The following is a 13,282-nucleotide window of genomic DNA, read 5'->3' on the forward strand; positions in this document are numbered from 1 at the left end:
ATACATCTTAATCATAATCTGTTAAATTTTATACATAACGTATTAGTATCAATATCCATCCCATGTGAATCATGTTTGATACGTTATACCATCTTGTTAATAACACTTTACTGCAACGATCAAGTTATTTTTGAAATAAATTATTCATTTTATGTTATACTTAGACGAACGATGTAAAGAAGATTGGATTAAAATCTTGATGAGTCATTTGGATAATAATACATTTTTTTTGTAAACATTTTATAAAATATGTAGGCTATGATTGGTTTATAGCCCCCACTAAATATTATATTATAATAAAGCTGAAAGAGATGCAAAACTTTATCCTTTGGAATAATTAATAATTGAACTTCATTATTATATAATCATAGAAAGGTAGACTGATAAATATAGAATTTATTTACAAGATTTGTGGATGGAAAGGAAATACTAAAAGCTAGTTATTAATTGATGACAACAAAACATCAACATCATTTAAAATCAAATTTGACAGAAAATTTTGGATCTTCTCATGATTCTTGATTAATTTTTTTTTCCTTCTGCCATCAGCATGATGATGAGATATAGTAGTACTACTGATTCTAAGCTGTGACAGATGTCTCAACAGCTACACCAGAGTAGTTAACTTCAGCCAGCCTGTCTACTTCCCAAAGTTGTGGTATTGCTTCCCTGATGTTGTGGATACTTTCTAATGCATAATCTGCACCTGCAACTCTTTGGGAATTTCCAACCTGAAATGTAACAGCAACAACACATTGAGCATTGGACAGGACATCGCTACATGACCCTAGATAGAAAAGTATGGTTAGTTGGTAGTAGAGTGATGCCGCACTGTTTGTAGGGGAGAGAGGTGGGGTTACCCTCTTTGCTATTGTACGGTTAGTTGGTAGTAGAGTTGACTGTTTCCTTGATACAGTAGCGAAGGGTCTATAAGGAACAATCCCTCTAGGGGGTGAGTTTACTCTAACAAGACTGTTCCCTTTGTTTCTCCAGTGTAGGACTGGACGTAATTTAAGAAAGATAAGACTTCTGCACATTTACCATAACTGCACCTTAGAACTTGCTGTCTTGAACATGCTCTTGGGGTTAAATGGTGTCACATTAATGGTAAAATACGAAGTTTGATGTTATGAATTTCTCAAAATATTTATAGAAGTGAATCATTATTTGTGGAGTGGAGGAAAGAGTGTCATATAAAATGAAATGAAGGGAGTACAACTACTCACCAATACTGTATCAAGACCTACACGCTTGCCAGCTTGAATGTTACGGACACTATCTTCAAAGAAAAGCTGTGACATCGAAATTTTTCCAAATGAGTACTTTAAGATAGTGGATTCATGAAGTAGTAGTAGTATTCAAGAATGAAATAGTTGAATTTCTTACTGTTCTGTGTGGGTTAATGTTGGCAATCTTTAAAGCCCGTTCAATGGCAACTTCTGAAGGTTTGCAGACAATTGGTGTCTTTGGCAACTCTGCTCCAGCCTTAGGTTGAGAGAAGTGTCCAATAATGTCAAAGATCCCAGAGCCATTAGTGGTGGTGGCGTTGGAGGATGTGGCTGATCCAACAAACTCAATGTCATCTTCGTCATCTGATGGAGTGCTCTTGTGGACTGGATTCAGTGTCTCAAAGCATAATATCCCTTCGAAACAATCTTCCAATCCAAGTTTACTCAGAGCTTTCAGAGCATGGACCTTATCAGCATTAGTGAAGATCTGTTACACCGGAAAAAAAAAAAAGGGAAACATTTAGAAAATGCTACACAATTAGCCATTTTCGATGGCTATATAAATGCATATGAATTGTGATTATGGACTTACAACTTTGCGAATGGGAATGCTTAGCAAAAGATTTCTCAGAACAGGATCAGGCCTCAAATTTTCATAAGGTAATCTACCATGGATAAAACTGCAGAAAACAAATTTTTCAATTTAAGTTCAATAACCAAATACAATACAATGAGAGTATAAAAACAATTGAGTGCTACAAATACTCACCTATGGTACTCATCATAGTCAAAATCGTAGCCAATTGCCTGCCCAAAATAAACGAATTGTCTTATTAAGTTAAACTCGTCATAATAGAACTTCGTTTGGATGACCAAAATTTGATAAGGGTATAATTTGAAAGAAAAAAAATCAGAAAGAACTTTACCCTGAGGCCTGCCATTGTGGTTCCATAATTCTTATACAGTAAATTACCCAACTTCTCAATTTTGCTTTGTTCTATCCCAAGCTTTTCAACCATATAATCTGCAGAAGCACATTAATTCCTAGATTAGGTACCAAGATTACCATTTTAAAAGGGCGTGTAGTCTTAAAACTTTGACGAAAATCAAGCATACCTTCAATATTCTGGCAAACACTCTTCGCCAGACCAGCACTTAGGGGATAAAGAGTGTCATCTAGATCTGTAAATTTCGAAATGCTTATATCATCAAACTAGCAAAAGATATATAAAGATGAAATGAATGAACAAATGGGATTTAACAACTAAATATATCACAGAGAAGATAACATACCGAAAAGAAGACAGTCGTATTTTGGCCTCTGAACATGTCCATATTCCATCTTGGCCTAAAAAGACTTGAGTAAAGAAGTGAAATACGTAAGAACAGTTGACAAAGATAATCTAAATCCACAAAAACCAATTTGAAAACTCAATCGAAATCTCAATCTACACTTCTTCATAATGGCTTCTCAATTATTGACTTTCACAAAACAATATCTTGAATCAGCAGATATTATTATTACAAGAAAGAAAAGGGCTAATATTCTATAAGTCCCTACTAATTTCAAGTTCATATAAAAACAAAAGCCACAAGTTCATACCCTACTACTAGTTTTTAACATCAAGCCAAAAGAAAGTGGACCCTTGACCCTTAGAATTCACAAAATAAAAAAATAAAAGAACTTCTCCAAATAGAAAAACTACAAGCTTCTTCAAAGTACAAATCATTAGAACAAATATTATTATAAAGAAAAGCTAATGCACTTCATAAACTAACATCATCATTATAATCATCCAAGAAATTAACATCAAACACCAGGAAATCAATGAAGAGAAAAAAGCAGGACACTTTTCCCTTGAATTTCTCATGATTCTTCATAAAACTGTTACACTCATGAATCAGCACAGTTCATCACAGAATAAAATTTTAACATTACAAATACTGTGATCAAAATTCCAAGAAAACATCATTTCTTCTTTCTTCAATCACATACAAATACCATTTTAACCAAAACTAGTTCAGTGTCATGTATAATTAACTTTGACCCTCCAAAATACACATCAAAATAAACATACTTTGATTTCAAAAACAAAAAATTACAATCTTTCTCATCCATCATTATGCAAAAATGGATAAACCAAGAAGGCAAAAAACAAGTTCATCATTAACCAACAGATCAACATCAACCCTCCAAAACACACGTCAAAATAAACATACTTCGGTTCCAACAGCATCTAAATACAATCTTTCTCACCATCAATCATCATTATGCAAATATAATCTAACATACTAACAGAGAAAAATAAAAAATCCAAGAAGCAAAAAAAAAATAAAATAACTTCGACCCTTCAACATACACATCAAAATAAACATACTTTAGTTCCGACAACATCAAAACACCATCTTTCCCACCCACCATTATACAGATATATAACATAATAACAGAGATAAATACATAAACCAAGAAGGAAAAAACAAAACAAAAAAATAACTTCGACCCATCAATATACACATCAAAAGAAACAAACTTTAGTATCAAAAACATCAAAACACAATCTCCCCCACCCATCATTACACAAATATACAGAACAATAACAGAGATAAATACATAAACCAAGAAGGAAAAAATTAAAAAAAATAACTCCGACCCATCAAAATATGCATCAAAATGAACAATCTTTAGTATCAAAAACATAAAAATAAACCCATAACAAATTCCAGATTCTGCAATATTTCTCACCAAACAGTAGGCAAAAACAAAAATTAGAGAAAATGGAGAAAAACTCAGATAGATAAACGTACCAAGAATCAAAATGGGGATGATTTGAGAGAAGAAAACGAAGATTCACAAAGAAATCTTCTCTGTAGTGAAATTATAGTAGTGCTTGTAAGAAGAAAAGGAAGAAGGGGGAGGAAAATTAGAAGGCATTCGTTGGGTTTATATAGGCAAAAAATTGCGTCTTTTCCTAATTTTAAAATAATTTGCAAATAACTGATTATTATTATTATTATTATTATTATTATTAAAAAACCGCCTAAGGACTTTCTTCGATTTTTCCATCAATTAAAATAAAAAAGACTTTTCGTTTATTTTTTTTTAAAAATCTTTTTAATTTTGCATGTTACTTTTTGCTTGTCTACTTTTACTTGTTAGCTTTATACTAAAAAAATACATTTTACCTTCATAAAAAAAAAGTAAGATTGAAAATTATATTAATATGAATATTATGATAATATATTCATATCAGTGATTATTTTTTAAGACGCATACAAAATTTAAAGTGAATTAGCAAAATAGAATTGAATTTTTTTTTTAGTTTTCATGGTTTGCATTAGACGTTCGGTAATTATATTGAATTCAACTAAATTCAGATTCATGTGTTTTGCAAGGTACAACTCTTTTTACGAAGTTGTTATTTATTTTCGAAAATATAAATTTAAACCGATTACCACCTTCTAAATACTATTTCACGTGTCCATTTTTATTTATTACGTTGCACTTTTCGAAATTTAATTCGACTAATTTTTAATGTTAAATTAAATTATATTAATTTGATATTTTAAATAAAAATTTTAGATATTCAAAAACTATACCATAAATTTAATTTTTTTGCATATCAATATATTAAAAAATCCATCCTAAAATACTAATCAAAATTCTTATAATTTAACTGTTACGACCCAAATCGGGCCGCGACTGGCACCCACACTTATCCTATTATGTGAGCGAACCAACCAATCTAACCCCAATCGTTTCAAACATAATGAACTAAAAACATTGCGGAAGACTTAAAAACTCATTAACAAAATAAATCAAATAACTTCTAAAACTCAAACATTTATTATTATCCCCAAAATCTGGAAGTCATCATCACAAGAACATCCACTTCAAATTACTAAAGCTAAGAGTATCTAGAAGCTAAAATACATAAAAAGCTAGTCCATGCCGAAACTTCAAGGCATCAAGACATGAAGAGGAAGATCCAGTCCAAGCTAGAAGCATTAGCTCACCCTGAAATCCGGAGTAATGAAGACTGGCTAGAGTTGCGGTTGAGTTGAAGACGACGGTATGTTTGTTGCACTCCACAAATAATCAAAAAGAAAACATACAAGTAGGGGTCAATACAAAACACAGGTACTGAGTAGATATCATCGGCCAACTCAAAATAGAAAACAGTATATATCAGATAATATCATAAAATCAACTACAATACTCAACATGCGGCATTTACAATTACCATAACCCTTGGTCATAACAACAAGCTCATCAATGAGGACTCACGCCTCCTCATCATACTCATTTGGGAATTAGGTTCATTAGATTGAGTATATTAACATCTTTCAAGATTTATTATCTTTATTCCTCTCGTGTCGGTACATGACACTCCGCTCCTCATATACTATCCTGGTGTCGGAACGTGACACTCCCATCCTCATATACTATCCTGGTACCGGAACGTGGCACCCGATCCATATACTATCTTGGTGTCGGAACGTGACACTCCGATCCTCATTCTATCCTTGTGTCGGAACGTGACACCCGATTCATATTCTATCCTGGTGTCGGAACGTGACACCCGATCCATATTCTATCGTGATACCGGAACGTGGCACCCGATCCATATTCTATCCTGGTGTCGGAACGTGACACTCCGATCCTCATATACTATCCTGGTACCGGAGCGTGGCACCCGATCCATATTCTATCCTGGTGTCGGAACGTGACACTCCGATCCTCATATACTATCCTGGTACCGAAACGTGGCACCCGATCCATATACTATCCTGGTGTCGGAACGTGACACTCCGATCCTCATATACTATCCTAGTACCGGAACGTGGCACTCGATCCCCTAATCTCACTACTTTCGTTCATCAAGTCTTCTTTTATACTAAGGCATCATCATTAACAAAGTAGATTAGGGTTTCTTTTTCAAGACTTAGGATTCAATAGCTTCATCATGCTTATTTATCACAATTATATAATCACATTCACGCAAGCATACAATTAAGCATATAGAAGGGTTTACAACACTACCTAATACATATCATTCGCTATTAAGAGTTTACTACGAATAGCATAAAAACCATAACCTACCTCCACCGAAGAATTCGTGATCAAGCAAGCAATTTTCCAAAGCTGCGTTCTTCTCTTTCTCTCGCTCGATCGTTTCTCCCTCTCTCACTCTGTTCTTTTTCTTTTTTTTATTCAAACCCTCTTTCTATTACCCTAATTAACATATAATTAAGTATAAAAGATGACCAAATAACCCACCTATTAATTTAAGGTTATCCCCTTTAACCCTCAAGAAATTGGATTATTAATATTCAACCACCAACTTTATAATTATAAGCCGGAATAGTCCAGAACGTCCTTTAAAATAATTACAGAAATTTGACCCAGCCTGGGATTACGCAGCCTGTGACGGGCCGTCGTGCCTGCGACGGTCCGTCCTGCTGCTCCGTCACAGAGTTCAGAGACTCAATTCTCTGAAGAGTCTGTGACGGTCCGTCCTGCCATTCCGTTACGAAGTTAAGAGAGTCGATTTCAGTACCCATTTTTCAGAATTTCCAAGTGTTTTGAAACGAGACCCCTCGACGGTCCGTCGTGCTCATGACGGTCCGTCGTGGGTTCCATCGTCTCAGCCTGTTTTTCCAGAAATAAAATCTGCTGCTCAAAACGACTAAACAGGTCGTTACATTAACTCTAAAAATAAAAATTATGACAAATAATAGAAATTTCATCTAATTGCATACGTACTTTTTCAGTGGGACAAATACTAAAAAATGTGCGTATAAATTACTATTATACTTATTATTTGTAACACGTTATTACAATGCCAATTGGAAAAAAAAAACGCATGTGTATGCATGAGGACAATGATTAATCAAGCAAAGCTAAATACCTTATAAAATGTGATCACAAATATCTTCAAATAAGTATTTTACGAGTTAGTAATCGTAAATTTACAGTTAAAAATATTTTCTAACGTTCTTAATATTGATCAAGTACACACAGAAAACTAATAGATTTGTGTTGTTTTTAGGGTACTAATAATGTCTAAAAGAGCCATATTATGCAGAATATTCCATCTTTTATCTCTATTCAATAAAAAAATATTTTCAACTTTGAAGATTGCAATTAAATTTATTTAAAATTTGGTGTTTTTATTCAAACGAATATTCGTCCAAATTCTTATCTATAATTAATAAATAAGATGAAATTAGATCCTCTTCCTTTCTCTTTGAAATTTGGTAGGTAGACTACAACCATAAACTCAAGATAAAGTTAAACTCATTATGAATTAAATGGATAATTTCTCCATATATTAAAAATAAAAAAAGGCAAATATTATTTGAAATTAAATTGAGAATAATATAATTATAGTAATCCACAAAAAAAAAATGTTATAACAAATGATGCTAGCTAGTCTTTGATTGATATTTTTTGATAAAAATTTCTTTTGGACAATTTAGTCCTATAGATATTTTTGGTTGGTATGAATTATAAAATATAATATGTATTTCTAGAAAGTCTAATGAGGGTACATTTGTATTATTGCTTGCATATTTATTATTATCTGATCGTATTATATAATTATAAATATTTTTTTAAAATAAAAATTTATAACGAATCATTATTGTCCTCACTTAACAATATATGTCGATATTCTGAACTTATCGACTTAAAGTATTAAAGTTCTCTTATTAATTTCTTCCTTCAATAATTGTCGATTTATTTGCAAATTTTAAAACAAAAAAAAAATGAAGGATAGATGATTGGTAGAGAAATATTCAAACTTAATTAACAAAATACATATTTTAAAGTGTACTTAACTTATATTATATGAATATTTCAAAGCATTACTCAATTTCAAAACCATTGCACTCATTGGTTCTAATTATTTCAAAATTAATACTTCCAACAATTAGATAGGTGTAGTATTAATTGCATAGATATATCTAATTACAATATGGAAGTGACTCGAAGCTTCTAGATCGAAGGTATGGTAGGTTAGAGGCATAATTTGCGATGATTATTTTTTGAGTGCACATTAAATAAATTTATTTATGTGTGATTTTTCACTTATTTTATAAAATACATAAATTATATCAGGCAAATTCAGTATATGAAACTCATTTGAAAAAGATGTTAGTGCCAAAATCAAGTGTATGATCAATCAAGTTAGGAAAAGTATCGTAGAAATTATATTTACGAAAATCCATTAATTAATATCGGTTGATTTTTTTTTTCAAAAAAATGAAAATCCAATCGAGATCAATCGGATATGTATTTTTTTTTTTTAAGAATTCTATTGTTTTTTTACAATTTTTTTTATAAAAGAAACCAAAAGAATTTGATGATATTATTTTTGCAAATAAAATAAGCATGAAAGAGTATATCTCGAAAAAACGTCTTTAACACATTCCGAGAAAGGCTAATGCTAGCAGATTTATTATGAAAGGAAAATAAAGGATCCTTTAAGAAGTGTTATCATTTTATATAACATGTTTATTTGATATAACATGTTTATTCTAAATAAATTACAATAATTATTTATTTATTAGATTAATCCAGAAGATTATCAATCTAGCTAGCCATGTTTATTACCTGCTTAATTTTGCATTGAAATAAATCTATATAAGTCTAGGCACATGCATGTGCATGTTGTGTTCATACTTGAATATATTATTTAAGGGACAAAGCAACATGCATGTTATAATTAATATAACAACGTGGTTTTAAAATATTTTTGAGTATTATCACGATAGTTATTTAATTAATAATTAATAAGTATTATTATTTTCAATGAAGTGCAAATAGAGGTGAAAAGTCAAAATTTTCAGCCAAAACTCTTTGGTTATATGAAGAACAATTAATTGTATTATTGGAGAAGATTTCAAAGTTTACAATAATCATGTTTTTCGAAATGCAAATACGTTTGTCTTTCCAAATTAATTATTTTACTAAAACTATACACTAAAAATACAATAAGATCGATACAAATATAAGATAAATCAATTTTTTTTATGAAATTTGAAGCTAGATTATTTCAGTTGTAGTCCCGACTTAGGTTGTGTTTGGTAGGAAATTAAATAAAGAAAATGTTGTTCTCGAAATTTATTACTTGGATAGCAAATGGTTTGTTACTTATTTCTCAGTGTTTGACGGGTAAAAAAAATTCTCAAAAATATTTATACGTAATCTAGGAAACCACTGGTGTGGTGTCGGTGGGGGTGGGTCGAGGGGTTGGGAGTCGATGGATCATGGGTGGATAAATGTTAACATTACTTGTAAAATTTATTTTTCCTCGCATTACTAGAGTAATTCTTTTTGTTCTCGAAGGAACTTATATATGTAAATATAAATTTCTGATTGATTACTATATTCTTCCACCAATACAAATTCAAAAAAAAACTCTAACAATAAAAAGCTTAAACAGACATAAAAAAGTCACCTATCACGTTTTATCTTTTTGTAAAAATTAAAATATTTTTATGATTTTCATCTGCTTCACTATTTATTAGGTCACGCCCTTAAATAAAGTCTGAAACCTTATCTTTCTTTGACAATGATGTGGAAGATACTCTTGTCCATATATCTCTCTATGTACCTAAATTAGATTCAAAAAGCTAGTGAGTAAGATCTATATACACTCACTAATCACATGCTTCAAATGAAAAAAAAAAATAGACCTAAACTTTAGTTCTTTGAACATTACAATGTACATGATCCATCAAATGTCACAACATAATTTTCCAACAAGTACAAAGTGTACAGCTCAAACTTTTTATTTTTATATGGATGTAGGTGTTTAATGAGGAAGGTGAAATTATAAGCTCATTGTTTCAAATAAGAGGAATTAGGTTTATATAGAAATAAAGTGTGTGTAATTTGAATTTTCTTTTAAATTCCAACTTGTGAGATCTAGCTGTCCACCAAATATTAAAGCCTATAGTCATATTTGATTATTTAGAAGCTAGCTAAAAAGATCAATTCACTTTTTTTAGTTTAATCATCTGGTATTCGTATTTTATTGGCTAATTAATTATATTTATATCGAGAAGGTCCTAAAAAAGTGTTGTTTATTAAAAAAATTTAACATAGTACATAAATGTGTTTCATTAACTTTACCTCATTTTTTTATTTATTTGCGTTCTTTAATTTTGAATATGCACTTAAACTTGCGTAAAGCTGAACAAGTAAGCACATGAGTCCTATGTGATATAATACACGTAGGATGTCACATAGGATACGAATTACCATATAGGATGTCACATGGGACGTGTGTGTCTATTGTTCAATTTTATACAAGTTTAAATGTGTACTTGTGCGTATGCAAAATTGAAGGACATATATGTAAATTAAGACTAAGTTAAAAGATATATTTAAGTATTATACCAAAAAATTGAATTTAATATCTTAGATTAAATACGAAAGAACTTCAGAAGTGCATTCGGAATTCTGATCTTACTTGAATAATTTAGTGGAATTCATGACAAAAATATAAATTGATTGAAGCTAATGAATTCTATCGAATATGTATCTAAAATTCTAATTTTATCTCCGATGGATCGTAACTATCCTACCATACTAATAATAATGATCATTTCATATTAATTTAAAAGTATTACCAAAAAGTATCCAACTAAGATGTTAATTAAAGAAAGAGTTCTTTTTAAGTAATGTTTGTTTTGGTAATTAATCTACTAATATGAGAGCTTGTTTGTTTCTATATGGTCTTGGGGATGGAAGGTACAATGTAAAACTCACCAAATATACAAATGGACAAAAACATCTCTAATTAAATTAAGACTCTTGGTTGAATACAGCTAATTAGAACTTAATTAGAATTAGTGATAATTGCACTTTAAGCATTTGAGTTTAATTTGTTCTCTTTTACCTTTCTCAAAAAGTCAAAAACTTTGACCAATAGAGTGAAATTTATTCTTTTTTAAGCTAATATAGATTCATGTTACGTATAATTCATAAAAGAGAAATATTTTTTAGTAGAATTTTTTTCTATTCGCTCATTTAAATTTGAAATCTTCGACGTGAAATAATTACATCCATTTAATGTTGATTTCACATTATTTTCTTTTGCCTCTTCTCGTTTCATATAGACAATAATTATATTCCTATCTTAGTTCCCCAGTTATGTGTATTCTCAGTTTGTTATTACGATCTTCTATAAATTACTCTATTCGTTCATTATTGTTTGTCATGGTTTCTATTTTTAGAATCAAACTATAAGAACTTTGACTAACATTTCATGACATATTTTTTCATCATATTGATATGCAAAAAATTGCAATTTATAGTACTTTTCATATAGTTTTTGAATATCTAAATTTTTTGTTAACATATTGAATAATGTAATCTAATTTAACTTTAAAAATTAATCAAATTGAATTTCGAAAAGCACAACATAAAAATAAATATGGACAGAATGAATACATGATTTTAGAAATAGTTAAACGTAGTATTCTAGTATATTTGACTTAAATATATCTCGTGTACATTTTTACTTGTTCATATTTGATTAATACATTTTAAGAAGCAATAAATAAAACTGAATAATAATTATATTGTAATATTTTTTGAATATTATAAATTCAATATTTTGAAAAATACATTTAAAAATAACTATATATAATTAATAATAAAGAAAATATTAGAAAAAGTAATAATTCATCTCTTAATTTCAAAATTGAATATACAAGTATATATATGTATTTTAAAATATAAGAAACAAAGTAAACGTAAACAGAAAATGAGTAAATGTAAAATAGTTTACACTTGTCCATTTCACACGCTATAATAATCTATACAATGTACAATTTTGAATTAAAAGTAAATAGGAGATGTAATTTAAAACTTTCTACCAAGTATAAATATAATAATGTCTAAAATTTCAGAAATATCTTTATTTTGATCGTATATAAATATAATAATGTCTAAGATTTTAGAAATGTCCTAATTTTGACCATATAAATTATGATGCATGACACAAGAGGAAAGGCTTAAAATAGTCCATCACCTTTTGGATTAAGGCTGATTCTTGAGTTTTTACATGGAGCATTAATAGTTTATTATATTTGCAATATTGGTACACTTTTGATCCTCCCGTAAAATTTTACCTATTTTTTAGCATTAATTTTGTCCAAAATTTTATATAAGGAATGTTCAATCGTTTTTTATATATATATATATATATATATATATAATAGAAATAATAACTCTATCTGAGAGAAGATAATAAAAAAAACACTTTGTTCTGTTCACTAGAAATATTACTGCAGCTAAACTAAAAACATCTTAACATAGACTTTGCAGAAAAGAAAAAAATTGTACTATTGTATATAAAATTATCATGATAAACCTCTCGACTTTTCCTGCAATACGATTTCTATTAAACAAAACAAAGTATTTTTTTTCTCACATTCTTTCATATGGAGTTGTTATTTTTAATAAATATATAAAATGACGATTAAACATCTCATACATCGGTTATGAATAAAATCAATACTAAAAAGATAAAAAAAAATTTAAAAAAAAACCAAAAATACACCAACATTACAGACATAAACGACTATTAATGCTCCATATAAAAATTCAATTATCTTTTGATCCTTTCCTCGATGACACAACAATATATATGTTTCTCCCATTTGGGTGGTAATATATAATATAAAATAATATATTAACAAAAAGAACGAATCTAAATAAAGTATATATGTGCCGCCATTACCTAATTGAAAATGACTAAGCATAAAATGACACTAAAAAATTAATGATTTGTTTAATAAATTAGTACAATAATTGGAACATAAATAGCCTTATTGACTCTATAAGTAAAATTTACAAACTACAAAAGTCCCCTTAAATAAAGGCCTAAAAATAGACCCTTATAATTAGTCTTTAACAAATATTTTTTTCACACTTCTTATTGATATATAAAATAAACACTATTAAATCAATTTTTACCAAATTGCTAATTATACAAGATTATTTCCGTTCGTTTTAAATATATGACATATTTTTCTTT

General features: G+C 29.4%; 1 protein-coding gene across 1 annotated transcript; it reads right to left on the reverse strand.

Annotated features, from left to right (window-relative positions):
• Positions 1-320: 320 nt before the first annotated feature.
• LOC101251913 (suppressor of disruption of TFIIS) lies at positions 321-4,226 on the reverse strand. Its single transcript, XM_004246371.5, has 9 exons — positions 4,035-4,226; positions 2,523-2,586; positions 2,346-2,411; positions 2,156-2,253; positions 1,999-2,036; positions 1,822-1,909; positions 1,387-1,716; positions 1,227-1,292; positions 321-731 (listed from the first exon to the last, which is right to left on the reverse strand). The coding sequence occupies exons 2-9, from the start codon at positions 2,569-2,571 to the stop codon at positions 582-584; spliced, it is 885 nt and encodes a 294-aa protein (XP_004246419.2). The 5' UTR covers positions 2,572-2,586; positions 4,035-4,226; the 3' UTR covers positions 321-581.
• Positions 4,227-13,282: the final 9,056 nt, after the last annotated feature.

This window comes from Solanum lycopersicum, chromosome 9 (assembly GCF_036512215.1).
Source record: "Solanum lycopersicum chromosome 9, SLM_r2.1".
Taxonomy (NCBI): Eukaryota; Viridiplantae; Streptophyta; class Magnoliopsida; order Solanales; family Solanaceae; genus Solanum; species Solanum lycopersicum.